This window comes from Halichoeres trimaculatus, unplaced genomic scaffold (genome assembly GCF_033239565.1).
Source record: "Halichoeres trimaculatus isolate MK-OKI-2021-1 unplaced genomic scaffold, fHalTri1.1 fHalTri1_scaffold_12, whole genome shotgun sequence".
NCBI lineage: Eukaryota > Metazoa > Chordata > Actinopteri > Labriformes > Labridae > Halichoeres > Halichoeres trimaculatus.
The window spans coordinates 16,948,972-16,970,791 of record NW_027437190.1 but is presented as its reverse complement, the minus strand read 5'-3'; the positions used below and the strand labels follow the sequence as shown (position 1 = coordinate 16,970,791).

The window sequence follows — 21,820 nt, the reverse complement described above, 5'->3', positions numbered from 1 at the left end:
AGAAGCTGCGGCTGGCTCCGGTGCCGGGTACGGAAAGGACACTCGCGAGAGTAGAAGCACGTTCTCTTCTGGACTTGCACAAGAGCTTTATTCCTTTTAACGATTATTATTTTTTATAACGTTACTTTATTCTTTTCTTGAATTATCCTTATAATAGTATGGGATATGTCATATAAAATGGAATGACTTTCCTCTTCAAGGATGAGTCTCTCGCAGTCCCGTGTTGTCAAAATGCGACCTCGTGTCACCGGGTTTGATGTTATGTTTGCATTGTCTACTGGCGCGACTGTGCCGTCAAAGAAGAGTCAAGTTACATTTGTTTGTACACTGATTTTATTTTAAAAAACAACTGATCTCCATGCCATCCGGCAATTCACTTCCTGTATAGCTCGTCATATTTCGTTCAGCTTGACGCAGACCCTCTCCGGCGTCCGGATTCTTTCCATTGTGCCATATGGCTCCCACAACTGGAGTCGCACCGCGCGGGGCTAATGTGAGCCTACAACAGTGATTTTAATGATACGGAGTACATGCGGAAGCTGCACCGGACCCGCACCGTTTTCAGTGTGAGCCTGGGGTAAAGCCTGGCTCACACTACAGGATTCTCGCCCCAATTTAACTCCAATTCGGTCCTCCCGACAATTGGGGAAGAAATCTGGTCGGGGACTTAAATCATCCCTGACGTTCGGGCAAGATTTTCTTCTAGTGTGAGCGGTTGACAGATGAATCTTTCGGCTCCGCTTTTTTCTCTCCTCCTGTCCCACCAGTACACTAAAAACCCCAGATCAAACAACTGAGCACATGTGGTCCATCACTCTCTCTGGTCGAATAATCTTGGTGAAATCCTGTAGTGTGTGGTGGTCAGTATTTTCAAATCTTGTAGTTAGTGCGTGCTTAAGATTTAAGAGAAGATGATCTGTGAAGATTCTCCTTATGTGTGAGATACAGCCCGATTTCAGAATCTTGTAAGATTTTTAAAATCCTGTAGTGTGAGCCAGGCTTAAGGGTATGGATGTAGGGCCTTTCTTTGAGGTTGAGCATTTGTCCTTGACTCGTGACCAGTTGATTGCTGAGCAGAAGAAGGATGCTACTGTGTCTCCCTTGTTCGAAGCTGTGGTAGCTGGGGTTAGAGTAGATTCTGTGTCAAATGGTTACTTCACCAGGGATGCGTTGCTAATGCGTTAATGAACACCACTGATGTCTTCACTTGTAGATGATTGAAGTATTGTTACTCAGATTGTAGTTCCTGTTCTATACCATACGACAATTTTGAACCTGGCTCATGATAATCTCCTCGCTGGTCATTTGGGTGTTACAAAAACATATGACAGCATTTTACGGGATTTCTTTTGGCCAGGAATGAAAGAGGATGTGGCAAATTAATGTAAGTCTTGTCACATATGTCAGGTAGCTGGGAAGCAAAACCAAACCATTCCTCCTGCTCCACTGTATCCAATTCCAGTAGTGTGTGAGCCTTTTGAACATGTTTTGGTTGACTGTGTGGGTCCACTTACCCGCATCAAGGCTGGTAATACGTTTTTGGTGACAGTGACGTGTGCATCAACTCGATTTCTGGAGGTGTTTCCTGTCCGTAAGATCACAACTCCCGTTGTTGTAAAGGCTTTGACAAAGTTCTTTTCACTGTTTAGCAGACAACAGTCTAAATTTCATGTTGTGTGTTTGCGCAGGTGTCGAAGCAGCTAAACATTAAGCACTGTCATTCCAGTGCATACCATCCAGAGAACCAGGGCGCTCTTGAGTGTTTTCACCAGACATTAAAGACCATGTTGCGTACATACTGCCTGGAGTTTGAAAAAGACTGGCGTTTAAGCAGACAAAAAGTCTTTTGATCTTGTGGCACCTCGGTTTAGTCAGGCCTTTAAGTTGGCAGAGGACGCAAGCAATACTGGTATCGATGCTGTTATTTACCAAGAAGGTTCAGATGGCGTTGAGCATCCAGTTTCTTATTTTTCTAGGAAACTTGACGTTCATCAGAAATGGTACTCAACTATCCACCCCTTTCCTCAGGAGCCTACGGGTGTTGCCATTAAAGATGACAACTTCCACCAGTGGTTTTCTTTTTCCGGTTGCACTGCAAATGTGCGAACGACCACTACCGGCAGGATAGCTCAAAACATCTAGCGTCTTACCTAGAGGTGTACCAGTCCAATATTAATATCGGATATTGGTCCGATATCAGCAAAAAAAAAAAAAAAAAAACACAAAAAAACCCCACAAAAAACAAAACAAAAAACAAATAGGCCTATCGGTATCGTATCGGAATGCATCCGAAATTTCAGATATAAGTAGTTCATTCCAGACTCTGCTCCTGCTGTTTTCATTTGATTTATTTAGGTTATTTTCTGGGTCTTCTAATTTATTCTTTATTTTATTCAATTACTAGTATTTTTTATGTTTAATGTTAAAATTTCTGTTACCCAATGGTTAATAATAAATGGGTCAATTTTTCCTCATACCTACTGTTACTGACTACTGTTCTTTGTTTGAATAATATCACTTAATAAAGCCTTTTCTAACATGACAGACATACTACAAAGTAAGTCATAAAAGTATGCATGTTTAATGCTGATACCATATCGAATTAATATCGGTATCGGCCAATACTCAATGCTGCGGTATCGGTATCGTATCGGAAGTGAAAATGTGATATCGTGACATCCCTAGTCTTACCTTTAGTCATAAATGCGATATTTTTTGTAAAATTAGTTCCTGTACAACATGTGCAGTTGTTGGTTGCCACAAGAGACTGAGACTTATTGTATTGAACATCAACAAAGTCGCCAAACATGTCCGTGCCCTGTGCCCTACGCTCTGCACGCCATGCTGAGGCAGGAGGAAAGGAGACTGGCGTGGCTGGCAGCTTTAAGACTGAAATATCCCCTGAAGAGAGTGTATGTTTGCTCCTTCCACTTCGTGGATAAAAAGCCCGCGGAACTGCACCCTGATCCTGAACTCTATTATATGGGCTACGACCGACCTTCCCCAAAGAAGAGAAGGCCAAAGGTGCTCCGTGCGACTGTGACTGAAACGGCTACTTCCAGCAGTAGCAGCCTAAACATTGTCGGAGATGCAGAAGATGGACCCCGTAAGTTTTACTCTAATTGCATTTATTCCCTAGTGTATGCATTGGTTTTCCTCCTTTTAGCATTTGCTGATTAGCGTAAGCTGTTTGGCAACAGGATTAATATTTCTGTTATTTTTGAGTCGTATTTGTTTTGGTGCTAGATATTAAATTTTAAATTTCTACCTTGTGTCAATTTGCATATAACATCCTATACTGTCTTTGTGATAAGGGCATGCAAGCGCTGTCTGAGACAGAACGTTTTCATGGATGTATGTATCGTAATCATAAATACATGTCACAAATTGAAAAACTATGGGTCAGTGACAAGAGTTTGCACGATGAGCAGCTCAAAAAATGTTTGAAAAGTTTTACCCATTTATTTGTGCATTTACATTGGTTTGCACTATTTCTGTTTACATGACTGAATTTAAATAAAGCATGAAAAAAATGTTTGAAAAGTTTGCATCAGGGTTGCAAAAATGTATGTTTTCCAGCTGGTGTCATGTGTTTTCAAATAGCTTTAGCTATTATTTCCAACAAAGAAGAAAACGCGACACAATAAACAAAGAGCATGGATGGAAGACATGCAGCATTTCGTCCTCTCTGTGATTTTAATGTAACTCTCTGTTACAAAGTGCAATCAAGCTTCGTTTCAGAGAAGTCTGTGTGCCGCCAGGAGAAATGCAGCCGCTGTTGGGGTAAGTGACGATTCTTTTGACCAATCAACAGTCTGCAGTGTGTTGCTTCACCTCCCGAGAGCGGATTGGTTCAGTCTGGCACCCATATGAAAGGGTCCCAAAAAAGTGGGACGGCTCGTCTCGGTTTTTAGGGATCCGTCCTGGGATGAGTCTGTGGAAACGCCGCTAAAAGCGCACCGTACCGAGACGAACCGACCCGGACTGCTTGGTGGAAACGCGGCTTTAGAAATTTTTGACATTACCTGAAAATTCTCTCAGAATTGACAGAATGCAGAAATTTTAGACTAGATCTTGAAAGAATAAAGTGTGTTCAAGGCAATTGTGAATATATTTTTCAAATTTTAACCTTTTGAATTTAACAAAACCATTGGAACACAAAAAAAATCTGTCACGTCATTGACCCTTATACAAGGGTACCAATTAAAGCTTGTATTTGTAGTCATAATACATGCTACATGCTATGCACCTTGGCATAGAATGAGATAACAGTTTATTTTCTTTACTGATTTACATACATGGAGGTGATTCAGATGTACATTATCTGTTCGTGTCTACAGTGTCTAATCTCCTGGGTAGCTTTGGACATACTTTTGTGTTTGTCAGACTGTTTGGTGGACTCATATGGAATTATATTTGAACAAAAAAATTTAAATTGCAAAAAATATATATACAAATTTGAGAGATATAATCTAACTCAAGCAAAAAAAAAAAAAAAGTATTAATTGCAATCAAGATATTCGTGTAATTGTGTAAATAACTGGACTTTTACTTTTCTTATCATTAGTTATTTTGTTAACAGTTCTGTCTTTTTTTTTCACTGATCAGACTTTTGTTCTCAATGTCAGCTTTTTCGTTTGCGCTGCCTGACTTTTTCATTGCGATTTTTGGCACAAACCTCCCAAGTGGGTGGCCTTTGTGTGGAATGTGTTCTCATTGGCTGGATAGTTTTCGAGCGACACCCCTTGCCTCGGATGTTGTTCTGTGTGGCTTAATTCTGAATTCTTGATTAATTCTATTCAATTGGAATGATGAACTGCATCGTAGGAAGATGGGGTGGCCACAACAGTAACTATTGTTACCAAGTAGCCGAAAACAAATGCCTATTGTATGTTATCCGATGTCCCGCTTATACGCTAATAGGTTACCGCTTTCCGTGCAGAGAGATTTGTGGCCTGCGCTGCTCAGAATGACACTGAATCTGAATGCTAGATTAAATCCACCGGAGTGAAGCTCTGGAACAGGTGTTGTGCCAAGGTAGCTACCCCCACCAGGATTTCTACCCCCTTCGTGGAGACTTGCCTGCGCTGGGTGACAGCTGTGGCGAATACAACAAATTGGGAACCGTCTATGCTCACAAACCACAGGCAGACGTGACAGACGCGTTTGGAATTATAGCATTAATATGGAGTATGTGAGGAGAAAAACACTTGGGTGTAGGACACAGACTGGGCTTAATATAAGGGGGTAGAAATTCTGGCAGGCCGAGCCTGCTAGGAAACCTACCCCTCAGCTAACTCTTGAAAGAAAAGAGGAAAGATTTTACTCTCCTCCTGAGTTATTAGGCATGATGTGGAGTTTCTGAGGATTAAAACACTTGGGTGTAGGACACAGACTGGGCTTATATGAGGGGGGGGAGAAATCATGGCAGGCCTAGCCATTATTCATGTGAGAAATCATTAAATCCTTATTTTATATGTGTCTGTCGAAGCTAGTGAGTGTAAGCGTGCTCCAAAGTTACTTTTGTGGTGCAGACGCGCTTCTGTGGGAGTGCTGGAGAGCCCTATTAAATCCATTAAATGCATTAATTCCATACGTGTCTGTCACCATGGTTTGTGAGCGTAGACTGGTCCCAATTCATTGTTGTATTTGCCGCAGTCGTTACCCAGTGCAGGCGCGTCTCCGCGGAGGGGGTAGGAATCCTGGCGGGGGTAGCTACCTTGGCACAACACCAGGATTGTCCTAACTTATTTGTAGCGTTCCCCTAGCGGATTTCATCTAGCATTTAGCGGCTTAACTAGCCCAAGCAGGAGGTTGGATGAATACCCTGTTTTCTTTTTCTGTTGGACATATGTCATATAAAACGTTTATTCAGAACAGACATCACATATGATAGATGCTTACACTTTATTCAAAGAATGCTGAACTTCTTTATCGTGAACCGTTGGTTTTCCCTCCGCACAAACTATCCTAAGGGTCTCATCCGCCGCACAGAACAACATCTGAGGCAAGGGGTGTCACCCAAAAACTATCCAGCCAAGGAGAACGCATTCCACACAAAGGCCACCCTCTCGAGAGGTTTGTGCCAAAAATCGCAATCAAAAAGTCAGGGAGCGCAAATGAAAAAGCTGACATTGAGAACAAAAGTCTGATCAGTAAAAAAAAAAGACAGAAATTTTAACAAAATAACTAATGATAAGAAAAGTAAAAGTCTAATAATTTACACAATTACTTGAATATCTTGATTGCAATTAATACATTTTTTTTGCTTGAGTTAGATTATATCTCTGAAATTTGTAAATATTTTTTGCAATTTAAATTTCTTTGTTTGATTCTTTTTGACACAAATCTAATTCCATACGTGAGAACTGATGGATGAGGCACTGCTACAGAAATGTCCTCACAACTCTTTAAAACATCCGTACCGTGAATCCAACTACGGTTTATGTTCATTTTGTCGTTTTCTTGCTATTAAAAGCCGGTTACAACAGTGAGTATGACAGCTACGCAAACGTAAACAAAGAGTCCAACTGGAAATGCATAACCGACGACCGCTATGAACCATGGGTAAAGTCTCAAAGTCAGGAATTACGTGGATTGAAAAGGAAGCCTTGGCACTAATTATGGCTCTGGAACACTTTGAGGTTTACTTTGGTTCTGCTGTCGCTCCTATATTTGTCCACACAGATCTCAATCCACTCATACTACATGTTCTGTGTGTATGTATGTATGTATGTTCTCATGTTTCTGCATAGGATGTGAAACAAGAACAGACGCTTGTTGAACTTCAGTTTTCTGATGCAGGCCTTCAGTATAGAAATCAGACACACCTGTGGCAGGGATAATGTTCTGGCTGACACTTTGTCACGCCTGTAAGCCAATGTTCCTGAACAATGTATGATGGAAAGATTGTAAGTATTTTTCTTGTTTTTTTCAATCATTAGGTAGCCTGATTTGAGTTTATATGGAGTAAACAAACTCCTAGAATTAAAAAACATATTTTACAACTAAACAAAGGTGTTGGTGGTTTTGCCTTGCCAAACTTTCTACTATATTATTGGGCTGCAAATATCCGAACATTACTGTACTGGTCTAATGATAGTAACCAACCCCCATCATGGTTTCAGATCGAAAGATCCTCATGTGGTTCATCTTCACTATTGTCCCTTTACCAACAACATTATAGTAAAAAACAGTCTCAGGATCTGGACTCAGCTAAGGCGTCACTTTGGCCTTCAAACAACATCTCTACCTTTGTTCTCTCCCTCTTTTTCGGACCAATCGTTCACAACTTGGGAAGACTATGGGGTTGTCTCTGTTAAGCATCTTTACATTAATGGAACCCTTGCTTCATTTGATCAGTTAGCTGGTATATTTAACCTGCCAAGAACCCTCTTCTTTAAACATTTGCAAGCCCGACACTTTGTACGTAACAACTTCCCTGGTTTCCCTGCTATCCCCCCAAATACTTTGATTGACACTATTTTGACTATCAATCCTGCCCTCAAGGGTACAAACTCTAAGTTGTATAATATCTTTTTTGATTGCAAACCAGTCTCCAACAAACTGCAAATAACTTGGTCTGAGGATCTCAACATAGAGATAAGCACTGAGGTTTGGCAGTCAGCTCAAAGATGTGTTCATACTTCCTCCAATTGTGCCCGTCACAGAGTTTTACAATGCAAAGTAAGTCATAGAGCTTATTGGTCTAAAAGCCAATTAGCTCACATTTATCCTGGTATTGATCCTAACTGTAATAAATGTCATACAGGACCAGCTAGTCTTGCGCACATGTCTTGGACCTGTCCAGCATTATTTCAGTATTGGAAATCCGTATTTGTCTCACTGTCTGTCATCACATCTGTCACCATCCTTCCACCATTGGTTGGCCTGTTTGGTGTCCTGTCGTCTAACTAGACATTGCCTACCCACTTTGCTGATCTATAGCCTTTCTCTCTTTGATAGCAAGGCGTGCTATTTTAATGCAGGGGGAAAAGCCCCCATCTACCCTGTCACACAAAATGGATTAAGGATGTTTTAACTTTTATGAAATTAGAAAAAATTAGGAACACACTGCATAATGTCAGCACAAAATTTAACCAAATAAGGTTAAGGTGGGGGATGATACTTCAAGCTCCAGACCTACCTGGCTTTTAGCTGTTTGTATTTATTATTATTTTATTATATTTTAACTCATTTTAATCCTTTTATTTTGCTTTATTTCAACAGGTCAGATATTTTTTAATTTGAATTTTCAGCTTTGTTAGATGCTTTTCCTTTTTATCATCATATTTTAGCTGATTTTATTATACACCTAATGTTACACTTTCTCATTGTACCATATTATAAATCCAAGTTTTATTTTATATTATTTTATTTATTTATATATTTACACATTTTCTTATCTTGTCCTCTAGTATTTGTGAGTAGTTTTTTATTAATTATTATGTTAGTTTTAGCTCCTGTGTTTCCTCATTTTAATTCAAGATAGCCTCTCCTTCAGTCCTCTAATTCTGTTTTCTGTCAGAATTTCCTTGTTATGTTTTTGTGTTTAAGTAAGTGATTGTGTATAATGATTGGGGGAGAGGGATAGTGGGGGTCTTGTGTTTTCATTTTATGCAATTAAGCAAAGTTCTGCTTTTTATTCCACTTCTTGTTATCTCATTTTATTCCACTTCTTGTTATCTCATTTTATTTTTTTCCAATGTAAAGCACTTTATATTAGAAAGTCCTGTATGAAAAGTGCTACACAAATAGAGTTTGATTGATTGATTGATACTAAGCAACCCCAGGTTGCCCCTTTGGACATGTCCCTATAACCAAACACACACGCACGCACGCACGCACGCACGCACACACACACACACACACACCCACACACACAGATAACGCTGAGCTAGACCTGTGAGAACCTGTCACAGCTGAGGAATGCCACAAGAGACTGAGCCAAGACAAAAGCTTCATTCACAGCCCATTTTTAGACAAAAAAAAAAAAAAACAGAGGAATGTGTTTGTATGTTAGTGAGCGAGAGTTTCAGATAAACAGCTCCTAACAACTATTAGCACACACACATACACTCATACATCCCATGATTATGTCTGATTACTAACTAATCTGACTTTTGTCTGTTCCCTTTAATGAAAAACAATTCATATTTATTTTTGAAGTTATTGCATAGCATACATGAGGTTCAAATTTCAGCAAATGTCCATGAAGGAGTCTGTGGGTCCAAAAAGTGGCATGAGCCCAGGTTTTGTGTCTGTCTCAGCGGGAGGATTGACCTAGAGAGAATCCTTTGTGTTTTCCTCTCACTGGATGCAACAATTGCTACCTGCAGACGTTTAGTGTCCCACAGAGAGTTCGACTTTATCCAATAATGACCTGAACAGAAGGGGAACGGTGATAAACACAAAGAGGTGGGAAAATCTGCGGGTAAACAATGTCAACGAGTATACGATGTCAAGAGTTATGACTTTGTTTGAGGGCCAAACTCCTTAGCATCAGTAACACTAATGTGTCCATCCATCTGTTTGTGTGAGCGAGGGAGACACAAAGGATGCCAGCTCATTACCCAGCAGCCAAGTAAACAATGTCAAAGAGTTACGGTTGTGTTAAAGGCTGCCTACAACGCAATTAATCTCAAGCTATTTGCACAAAGACACATGAATCCTTTCTGCTGATCTGGTCAGTAAAACACACTCTTAACCAAGCTGAACTGCCACTGACAGACATTAAATCAGTCTGTGATATAAAATACAGCCTGCAGGGAAAACGTGTGTGTTTACAGCTGGGCTGAGTTCATTCCATTCTAAGGTGGAAGTGCAGAGTAGTCTAATATCCTCCTAATAAAGTCATATCAAAAATAATTAAGAACAAGCATCATTAGCAATGAACTTGAAGAAGAAGTAATTTGCATTTTAATATGAATGAAGTGAAAATTAAATTCTCCCAAGGCTGTTTTCAGAGCTGCCTCATCTGATTTGTATTTTTCTGTTGATGAGTAATAAGTAAATGACAAGTGAACACGAAAAAAGACAAACTCATCACGTCACTTTTGTTAAATACATGATTTATGTGCACCATTTGAGTTAAAAACTAAACTTCATCATTCTGAGTGACAGTATATTAGCTGCCAAAGGCATCAGAGTATTCTACACATCCAAGCAGCCTCTGCTCAAAGAGCTTCACTCTACTTGAGGGTAGCAGTAAGTGCTGGATTCATGGCTAACAAAAGTGTTAAAATGCTTCCACTATCTTCGAATGAAAACGAAACATGTGACAGCTCTCCTATCATGTGGTGAGGATAAAATGTGTGGATCGCTTTTCACTGCAGATGATCATTGGAAATGTGTACATGAGTGCCATAACATGATAGAGCAATCACAAAATAACTGCTGGTGGAGTATTTCTGTGCTCCAAACCAAGAGAAAAAGAGCCATCATGAAAAGCACATTGTTGGTCCACGCTCAGTCTGTCATATTTGTGCATGTTTATTTCAAAGTACACGTTTTCTTCTCAGTCATCTGAAGGCACAAGGAATGGACCTGGCAGCCAGCCATGCAAGAGACAGCTCAGAAGTCAGATGTCATCTTCGGCATAATGTTCAAACATCACATCCTGCACTGGCTTCTGCAGGTCAAAATAAACACTGAACGCTCCTGAGATGGATTTGCTAATTAGAGAGAAAAAATATTTGGTGGTTGTGGTATTTTTTGAATTTAATTTAGATTAACATTTAAGATTAGAAGCAAGCATGGCAGTTGTTTGCTTTTAAGGGTTGAATATGAGTCTATAAATTACTGTTTTTTAAGATAAACAAAGGCTTAGTTTGCTACGCATCTTCAAAACAAAATCTTATAGTGTCCAAGCATGACTTCAATGAGGAATGTTATATCTGTGTCAAGTCAGATTTGACAGGTGACCTGTGAAGGAAAAATTAAGTTTGAGTTATATTATCCTCAAACATAGCCAGTGGCTGGTTCGCTTAATTATTCCAAACAAGCTTCCAGCATGGTCACTGTATCTACAAACACCTTGAATTCTCACTAATTAGCATGTTGAAGCTAATTTATTTAATCTGCAGGTCACACTTTGACATGTTTTTTAAGCTGATTAATTAGTTGTATTGTATTGTTTGTTAATAACTCAAGTATCAATTAGTGACCTTGTTGCTTACTGTTTTAGATATCACAGAATTTCATCTAAGTCTCAGCAAAAGGTAAATTTGCTGAGAATCCTCAATAGTGGATTTAACTATGATCTTTATATTTTGAATGTTGTACCTTTTTCATTTAACCACTTAATTCTGATCCCAAACTTTGAATCCTATATTAAGTTTTAATTCCTCATCAGTTTGTTGGGATCGGATCAGATTTTTCATTCTTCTGTTTTAAGTGATAACTAATAAAGAAATTAAACCATGTCATCATATCATCCATGGATTCATGTTAACTGAATGGTACATTGTTACACGTACTTTAGATCACTGTCTAACCGGTCAAAAAATGAGATATCTGAAACACCAGATGGTCACTGTATGCAATCTGTAACAAGAAAGCCATGACATTTTGATTTGGAGTCAGCTGTCACATTACGGGAAACTCTCCAGACCACTGTGCCGCCCAGTTTTCAATGATGAATGCTGACGCAGCCAACGAGACATTTCAGGGGACGTTAACAAAGACAAATGCATAAAGTTTTTCCACAGTGTGTCAAATGTTTGGTGAAGAAAATTGACAGAGTGTGTTTTCAGGACTAATGATGGATAAATGATATAATCAGTAAATGGAAGGCAGTTTGCCATTTCATTCTGATTGAATTAAAAGTGAATTCATCTCAACTGTGCTGCACAAGTCCAGTCCTTCCAATCCCGGACGTGACAGTAATGCCCAATTGGCTACTTTCTGCCTGTATACACCACCTTTCAGTTTCTGGCTCAGCCTGTTTTTACTTCTGCAGTTCTTCAGTCAACAGTTCAGTCCTTTCGGCCTTAAAAAGCAGGGATTTCCCCTAAGAAATATGTCCTTGTCATACAAAGTAAAACCACTGCAGTTTGGTTTCTCCAGTGTTTCTTTAACTTGGAGTTTAAGACCCAGGAAAGGTCATTTTCAAGATAAAGGCTACATTCACTCAGCTTGGGTCGTCATCTGAAAGTTTGACAAAGGAGTACTGCATGCAGGCTGCAGCGAGGTGCCTAAACAAGGTTGATTTTTGATCTCAGTAGATGAAGTTTCCTTTTAAAAATCAAGCCACCAGACCCAGACGGGAGATCTTGGCAGAGAGGAAGGAGTGGAGGATGAAGACGATCGGCTTCGGACACGAGTGAAGGTCCAGTTGCTGAAAGAAGAAGAGAAAACAGCTGAGTTAAAAAGTAGAACAAGGCGAAAATGTTTTAAAACATGGCAGAAAACAAGAGAAGAGAAAATGGTGAAAGAATAAAGAGAAGCAGTCAGAAACATATTTAAGATGGCAGGGAAAGAAGCAAAAAGAAAATCAGTTTTTCAAGCACAAAATCATGAAATGTAACCAAACATGAAATACACAGTCAACACAGTTCCACATGAGGCAAAGATTAGAGAGTGCTAGCTACAGCCAAGCACCGCACACGAACACCAGATCAGTGAGAAGAAAGCTCTTTTCATACTCTGAATCAACAGACGGCGATTTCACCAACACTATGACTCATATCCTGTTTCCAAAGTCCACAGGGAGGTTTTAACCTACAAATCCACACTTAAAGTGGTCCAGAGGAGGTTTAGAGGCAGCATCATGTCCTGTTAACTTAGTGCAATACAATATAAAAATGAAATGAGTGGCTCTTGTAGCTCTAATCGTGATGTGACTTTAGTGACAGTCCCTCAGCAGGTCCACTGATCAGTTTGTTTGATTCCTAAAGACTTTGGGTATGCCTTCACTTTATTCCCTGCTCCACCATCACAGCAGAAATTTTTACTCAATGTAATAGCTTAACATCTTTTTTGTAAATATACATTCATACTTCATAATAATTGTTATTCCACATCCGAAAATCTTATAAGAAATGTGGTTAAAACTAATTGCACAAAATTACTGACTCCTAATTCCAAGCTCTTGTGATAGAATGGTTCTTAATAAGTTGGAAAAGCTTTCAAGGTGGATTAAAATGTTTTAATTTATTTCACCTTGTCTCTTATGATTCAATCATCTGAAGAGAAGTTTGAAACCTTGTTTGATAAAAGCTCATTCAACATTCAGTTTTCCTTAGCCCAGCGCAGAGCTTCTGGATGTAAAGTGCGCGGTGGAGAATATCTGTGAGGCGTTTCAGTTATGTTAAGAAACTGGACATTTGTTTACTGGAGTTATTACATTCACCTTGGTCTGCACAAGAGCTATACTTCAGCCTGTGCTTGTCTGGACCACTGAGACTTCAAATTCCTGTAATTTTTTTTAGCTCATCATAACACAAACTGAAACATCTACTGTTGCTTCTGTTTGACCTACAGACACACACACAGCCCAAGAGAGCTTTGCTGCATATTTTCCATGGTAAGTTTTCTTAAAGACTGATACATAGGTCTCTTAAAGAAAGACAGAATAAAATTTTTTTGTTATTTTTTTTTTCATGGACATAAAAACATCTAGAAGACTGCTTCTTCCACCAAACAGATTAAAAATTCCTCACATAAACTTTAACACCATACTGAAAGCCTACACACTTCCCAAGTCTTTTTCACAAGGCAAATGAATAAAGGAGGTTTTCACACACACACACACACACACACACACACACACATATGTGTAAATATATATATATATATATATATATATATATATATATATATATATATATATATATATATATATATATATATATATATATATATATATATATGTCTAACAGATGCCTTAACTAACAACAAGTGTAGCTAATGACTTGACTTTTAACAAAGAATATTTGGACATCAATTAAGGTGGGGTGGGGGGGTAACATCACATTCAAGTTTTAATTTGCTGGTTTTGAAATTGGGATTTACTTCCTGCAAAATTTAGATTTGGGTCCACCACAGTTGTTTTGATCTCTGTATTGTTGTATATTTAGCAAATATCAACAAGCCCCTGTGTACCATACATTTGATATAATTGGTAAATAATAGCATGCAGACATGCTACAAATTTGATATGAAAATGTTTACCACTGTGCAGGATGAACATAGATAAATTGTTACTGACAATGTGAGCACGCTGCCATGATGACTGAACGAGAAGCATTATGCCCGGCTGCAGTGTCAGGAGCTGCAAGCATCACTCCTAGCTCTGTTGATTTTGTTTCCCCCTGCAGAGAGCTGACGTTTGTGTATCATTTAGTTCTTCTGGCTACAGTCACTGTTTTTGGCTTAGTCCTTCTTTCATAATATACTTTATCCACAGGGAGATACTCTGTCAATTGCTGTGTCAAAATCAAACATTCACAGCCCTTGCCAATTAATGACCGTATAGTCAACACTTTGAAAACAAACCCAGCTGATTCCACTTTCAAATGTTGAGCTAATGAGCCATTAGCCGTTTCCACAAGTGCCTTTGGGATTTTTATAAAGCCTCGACTAGCACTGTGTTGGGATTCAAAAATACGAGACACCAAAATCTGTTTCGCTAAGGTAGCCAACAGAGGATTCTGAATCAAAGCTCCAAAGTCTTTGCTTATTTGCCTCTAGTTTAATCCAAGCAGACAAACATTGGTGCATCTGACAGCCATGTTAAACAGAGCTGTATGTGGATGGACAGTGTGAAGCATGCTCTACTTTTAAAATACCTAAATTTTAAATCCCATAGGCCTGGTGAGTGAATGTTTTAGTTTTCTCTCTGAGTTTATTTTCAGCATTCAGTAAATCACAGTGCTCTGGCTTTATGAATGATGAAACATCAATGCTGTTTTAGTGGGGTAAAAACTGTTTGTATATGTGCCAAGGGAAGGTAATAAAAGAGCTGGAGCTCATCTTCCCAGCACCAATACTGATGTGTATACCACTGAAATGATGTATGATTCAAGAGATAAATATTCAGACAAACATACAGTCAAGTAAGAGGTCGCACTTGGTTGTGTCCTCTAAAAATGAAGGCCACATGGACTTTCATGAAGTCATGTAAAGTGATGAAAGCCTTTACAGTAAGTGACAGGCTATTTTTAAAGAGAACTCACTCTCAGGTGCTTTGTGTGGTAAGACCTGTGTTTGTGTGGGGCTGCTTTTATTTAAGGTGGTATTTTGTGATGGAGTGCTGTAATTAACTTTCGGCCGTAGCACTTTTATATTGCTTGTCTCAATACCTGCAATGGTGTTTGTTTCATTTCCCAAAAGGCCTTCTGTGATCCTCAGAGATTGGTATGAACATGGTACATTTACTGAGTTGAACAAGACCGCAGTAAAGTATGAGCTTGATACTGATACTGTTTTTTTCACCCACGAGTGTGATTTCAAATGAAAAGTTAAAAATCACAACCAGTATTTCTCTGCTGTTAAATTATGTTTTGTTTAGAGCTATAACCTTTTTTTTAGTTAGCCTTCTTAGTCTTCTTAGGTCAACAAAAATTTAAGAAACTTACCTCAAATCCTGATTTGAACAGATTTCATTTTAAAAATGTTATAAGTCCTGAGCAATTATTTCTCTTATAAAGATTTCTAACTGTGTGCTAGTTAAACACTGGTGAATCTACACTGTATTACGTCATTCTGTGGTTTAAATAACCACTAACACTCACAATCTCTCCCTCCTTTCCTCCGAAGTCCAGGAAGAGCATGCGAACTCCATCGTCTGATGACATCTTCAGTTTTTCATAGGGGTAAGAGAGAAGCACTCTGTGCCTGCTCGGTGTGTGTGCTCCCCTCTCTTCTCCGTTCCCTGCATCCAGCAGCGTGGGGTCAGCCTGCACAGAGAAGCCCTGCTCGTAGTGGATCACCAGCCGACACTCCTGACCCAAGTATAAACAACCTGCAAAAGAAACAGGGTATTTGAGCATTAGATTGTTAGACAATAACAGATAATGAATTCCTCATTTTCACTTCATTTGAGTTCCTGTATTCACAATGTGTGGATGAGTAAATGTAAACATGGAAACATTCTCAGAGACGTTATCCACTGGTTTCTCATGAAGCACTTTTAAAGCCAGATGATACTAAGTCCCACATTGTAAGCCATTACACAACCCGAACTTCACTCAATCTAGACATCTGAAAAGAGGTGGAGCTTATGTATGGAAAATGGAGATGATACAAATTTATCAGTCTATAAATTCAACATAAGCAGAACAACGATTTAGCTCTGTTAGCTCAGGAAACCTCAACCTTTCCTCCAAATATGGTTACAAACACAGTCATGTGCCAAACCAGGGATATCAAAACTAGATACAAAAAAGTGGCTAAGCTCACTTTATTAAAACTTCAAACTTTTAAATAAAAAAGGATTTTAAAATCGAACCAACTATCTGTCCTCTGATTGTTCACTCATCTCTTTTGTTTACTTTTTAAGTATGATTTTAATTCTCTAATAACTTAATGGCAAAGTGTGACTTGTATCGTCATGGTCATCCAGTTTGATTAATCCAGTTTGTAGTGTTGGATGTGTTGTACAGGGAGCTTCTAAAATTTATTGCCCCAAGTATAAAACTGAAAAATGACATTTATCGTTGGCTTCTTGTATCATATTACAGCAACTGATAATCATAAAAAGGAAATTAAAATGATACCAAACAGACTTGTTCCTCTGTCCAATCAAAAACATTTGTCAAAATTAAATATCATCACTAGCATTCATTTTTTACTAAATAATTTTAGTAAAAAAACAATATAAAAATCATATTGATAACAATATTTTTATTTTTTCAATAATTTAATAAAAGCCACTGAACACTTTTTGAACATTAGGTAAAGCTGATATTTACCCTAACGTATGAGAAATTTTAGAAGGCATAATTAACAGACATGTCTTCTTATTTCTGGTTATACTGTAATTATTTTCTTACACTTCTTGTCTCTTGATAATCATTAGCCGTTTGGTCTTTCTGTTTCCAGATTATCAGAAACAGATGGCTACAAACAATCTCTAATAATAAATAAATAATTCTTATTTTCATGATTAAAATGTTAGACATGTTTGGATAAGTCTGTTGTGATGTACTGAGAGGAATTTGTCAGATTTGGTCCAATTTATTTCTTTAGGGTTCAAATAAAAATCAAGACACATTTGGGGAAACAGGATGTATGGATTGTGTTCTCCTACAGACATGTTTTGCATAGTTAAGCTGCATCTTTCAGCTGAGAGGATTGATTTTCCAATCATCTGTTATCTATCAAAGGGAGGCTGGCTCTGTATGGATCTGTTCGAACTCCTGTATGCACGCTGTCTGAGGAGGGAAGATGATCTGCAACGTCCTGACGGATCTTCAAAAAATGAAATGCACCGCCAATTCAAGAAAAAACAAGCAGCAGTCCCACACAGATACTCTGCACTGTGTGCATCCCATATCTATTTCACATTCACCACACTCAGAGAAGACTCCTCTGCTCTCCTGAAGACTGAAACCTGGGTGTATTTTACCTTTACTGCATCACTTCTCCTGCTTCCTGTGCTCCGTCTCCCTCTCAGCATGTCTTGCTGAAAGCCTAGCACACTGTCTTTATCTACCCCCCAATTTACACATCACTTTCCATTGCTTTAATGACAAACCTATCTTGTCCCCACGCAGTGTGATCTCACTGCATTTAGTCCTATTTTTCAGTTTCTTGACAGCACGAGATCCCTCCAACCCCCACCCCTCCTCTCTCCAGCTCCCCTACACAGACATGAGGGCTGCATTTTGAAAACTTCATTTACAGCATAAGCTCCTCTCTCATGCTGACAGCTGATCTGCAGAGCAGAGCAGTGTGTTTGCGTGACACAATGAACGGGAGGAGAGTTGTTATCTTTCCATTGTTTGCTGACAGCCTGTGGAGGGTGTGTGTATGTTTGTGTGTGTGGGAGTGTGTGTATAGCATGAACACAAACAGCGAGGGTATGAAAAATGCCTCCATGCTAGCGAGGAATAGGCATGTATTTGTGTGTAAATGTAAGAGACATGGGGATGCATATATGAGTGTATGTCTTCTAATACCCATGAATGTGTGTTTGCATATATGTTTGTATATGTTCTCATCTTCTATGGCATCATTACGTCTCTGGGGGTCTATCTATCCTGTGTCTTTTATACTGTGACGTCAATCAAAAACCTCCATTTATCTATTCTTTCCTAAATCTACTTCTCCTCCTCCTGCTCTCTACCTAGAAGCTGTTATTAAACTAAGGTTGATGAGTTACAATTTATAAGAGGACGAAAACATAATCAGAAAATTATCACTCGGGTCTAATCCATCCAGCACAGAGCAGTAACTGTGGAATTTTGAGTGCAGCAATGCAACAAGGTCATTAAAAAATGAAGCCATGCAAAAGTAATGTGTGCATGGCCCACCATGCCATGTATGAAAACACATTTTGTCCCTGAGTAAAGACCAAAACAACACTAGAACTGGTTATTTCAGACAGCCCTGTTGTTGTCATGACACAGATACCTGTTATCATCAATATGGCTGGATGTTGAACATTTTCTACAAAGGACCTACATTTTCTTTAAGCTGCTAACATTTTTAAGGATCACATGATTTAAAAAAAAAGGCTCAAATACATATTATTTTTCAGCACAAAACAGTCCTTTCACTTGTCTTTATTACTTCTGTTTAAGTGTTGGAATGATAACATTCTTGTTTCACTTTCAATCCACTTTGAGCCTTTTTGATGCAAAAGCGTTCAGTGTTTTTTCCTTTCAATCTGCATCAAACACATATACTGTAGTTCTGTAATGAACCAACACGTAGCACGGCTCACAGGCCCTATACATTGACGTGTAGGTGGAGCTTTGACTTGTTGCTGCAGTATTTCACTTTGACATACAGGTTTGGTTTCTACTTGCCAGCTGTTGACTTGGTTTAGCACTTCACCAAACATGATGTCCTCTTTTCATAATCTGTGTATTTGGAGTGGATCATTACTTTGTATGGCTCATTTGTTGGTCATGGACACCAAACTTTTTGTGTCTTCAGTGATATTTTTACTACTCTCCTGTGTTTGTCTGGAGATCCTACATGTAATCATGGCGGCATTGTTTAAATGTGAACTCAGCTGTTTGCAGCCTGTAGCATGTCAGTGCTAACTGGTGCAAGGCCTGATGTCTTCCCACAAGGTGAGGAGAAGGAGGTGAGGACAACGTGTTGGTTCTCAGGTGTGAGCCAAGAAGTGATGACATGGACCTGTCCTTCCATCCATCGTTATTGGGAATGTAAGATCTATCTCCAATAAGAGCTAGCCATGCTAACCCAGCAACAGAGGGAATACCAGAAGGCAAAGTAGCATCATGCTATTCACTGACATGGCTAACGGAGCTAACATCAGACACCAACGCCATGTTGGAAGAGCTTCACCTGCTGTGAGCAGACAGGATCTAGGAGACAGAGATGGAGCATGACTGAAGAAGCTCAGTCCTGGACCCCCTTGGAGGTGGAGGCTGGCTGGACTGGACAATGATGGACAGATATTTTCTTATGGACCTTTTTGCACTTTCTATACACTTTCTTACTTTAGTTTTCTTGATTGCTGCTGTGACTTCAATTTCGTTGGACTTGTTACAATGACAATAAAGTTCTATTCTATTCTATTCTATTCTATTCTATTCTATTCTATTCTATTCTAATATTTCAATCACGTGACCTTAAGCATTTATCCTGTAGCATGTGCATCAATGACTCTTTGATAATAATTTGCCTTATTGCTTTTTATAACAGAGCACAGGGAACAGTGCAACTTTTATGATAAAAACTTCACAGTATTAGTCTATTCTGATACAGCATGGAAATGTTGTTGCTGTTGAACCTCTCCCTGCCATCATGTCCTCCCCCATAATGTGCTTTATTACTGAAATTTGACTCTAAAAGTGTTTATCCTTGTCTCATTGTAAAGCACCCTCTTGGAATTATGGCCAAATTTTGGGCTTTAAGCAGTGAATCAAATAAGAGATGAAGCCAGTCTGCCTTAACCGTGCCCTCATCTTTGTTTGTGGTCTGACTAATACCTAAAGATGTGAGAAGTCAGGTAGAGTGGAAAGATAATGTCTGCGACCAGGTTGTTGGCTGTATGCAGATGTCTGTCTTTTAGAGATAAATAAAAAGCTAAACTGTTATCAGGTGACTGCAGACTGGAGCAGGAATGACACTATGGTGGATGCTTTATGCTCTTATGCCTTTAAAATGAAATATTTTCCTGGAACAACGAAGGCTCTGAGGAATAAATCAAACAACAGGCAGAAACGTAATCCAGTCTGACACTTAAAGTAAGGCGCCACTTCCACATTTTCCTTATTAATGGGCAGAATTATGGTTGCCCTAAAGACCTATCAGAGACCAGACCAGTTCAGAGAGATACGGGTAATGCTGGACAAAGCTACCCTAATCTGGAGCCAAGAGGTAGAATTGTGTTGCTTTTCTTCTCTGAGATCTCTCACAAACAGCAGAGCCACTCAAACCAAATCTTAAGCTTTAACTGTTTTATATAAAAGGTCAACTTCTTGAAGTGTCTCTGACTGATCTGTGCAAACTCAGATGAACCAGAATATCACAGATTGACAAATGTGCTTGCAGGTCTTGTTCAGTATTCTTAAAGGTGAAGGTGATTCTTTATATTTCTTAAAGTGTTAATAGTACTGTGTTGAAGCCACTTTTACACATACAATGCTTTTCAGCAGTGAGACAAGGCTGGCTTCAGATTATATTGATCAGATGAAGTCTAGGGACTAGTCTAAGATTAGACTCATTGTTCATGAAAGTCACAGAGCAGTGACAAACTGTCTCCCCTGCTTATAAACAGTGAAACACTAAAACACCAGGAGGTGCTTTGAATCAACCTTTATGGAGTCATGTTGATAAGAAAGATACAGTGAGTCTATGGGGAGAAAGGAGGCCCACACACTCAGTCAGAGAAACAGTGTTATATATCTGGCACCCTGCTGACAGCCCATTTATGATGAGGAATGAGTCTCATAATGTTTAATATCTTTATAATGATGTATAAACAACCTGACAGGGCAAACGTCTCTCTAATAACAGTTGTAAATGAGGCAAATGTGCTGGGTCTTTCTTCTGTCCCGGAGAGGATATTAGACCTGAAACTCTACTCTACTACCTGAGAGCCTTGATCTTTGGGGCAAGCAGGGTTTCCCACCAGAACACCACACACACACACACACACACACACACACACACACACACACACACACACACACACACACACACACACACACACACACACACACACACACACACACACACACACACACACACACACACACACAGGCCAAATGACACAGAGAAAGGGTCTTTTCAAACAGACAAAAAAGCCCTTCTCTTTGCCTGACGGTGTGTGTAAAAGGAATGAGAAGGGGTGGAGAGTGATAACTGAAAGACAGAGAGGACAGTGAAGGGGGGGCGATGATAAGGGAGGAGGGAAACACTGACGCTGTTACCATCACAACAGGTGGAAATGCCAAAGGGTCATTAAGGGACAAACTCAGACATTTCTTCCTCTTGTTTTTGACGAATAAATGGCACAACCAGCAGGTGAAGCACTTCACTTCTTAAAATGAATCCCACGGCACTAAACTTAAAGTGTCACAGCAGGTTACAAAGTTCATTCCTAAAACCATGGAGGTAGATTCATGTTTCGAAGCCATTAAGTTGTTTACAATCATTTGGACGGACTCAATCGACC

At 39.2% G+C, this 21,820-nt stretch overlaps 1 protein-coding gene across 1 annotated transcript in view; it reads right to left on the bottom strand.

Annotated features, from left to right (window-relative positions):
• Positions 1–10,008: 10,008 nt before the first annotated feature.
• sntb1 (syntrophin, basic 1) overlaps positions 10,009–21,820 on the bottom strand; it is a 45,598-nt gene continuing 33,786 nt past the window's right edge. Inside the window, exons 7-8 of the mRNA XM_074684182.1 lie at positions 15,735–15,964; positions 10,009–12,337 (exon numbers count right to left, since the gene is read on the bottom strand). Coding sequence (XP_074540283.1) covers positions 12,245–12,337; positions 15,735–15,964 — 323 coding nt within the window. The 3' untranslated portion in view covers positions 10,009–12,244. The remainder of the gene's footprint in view (positions 12,338–15,734; positions 15,965–21,820) is intronic.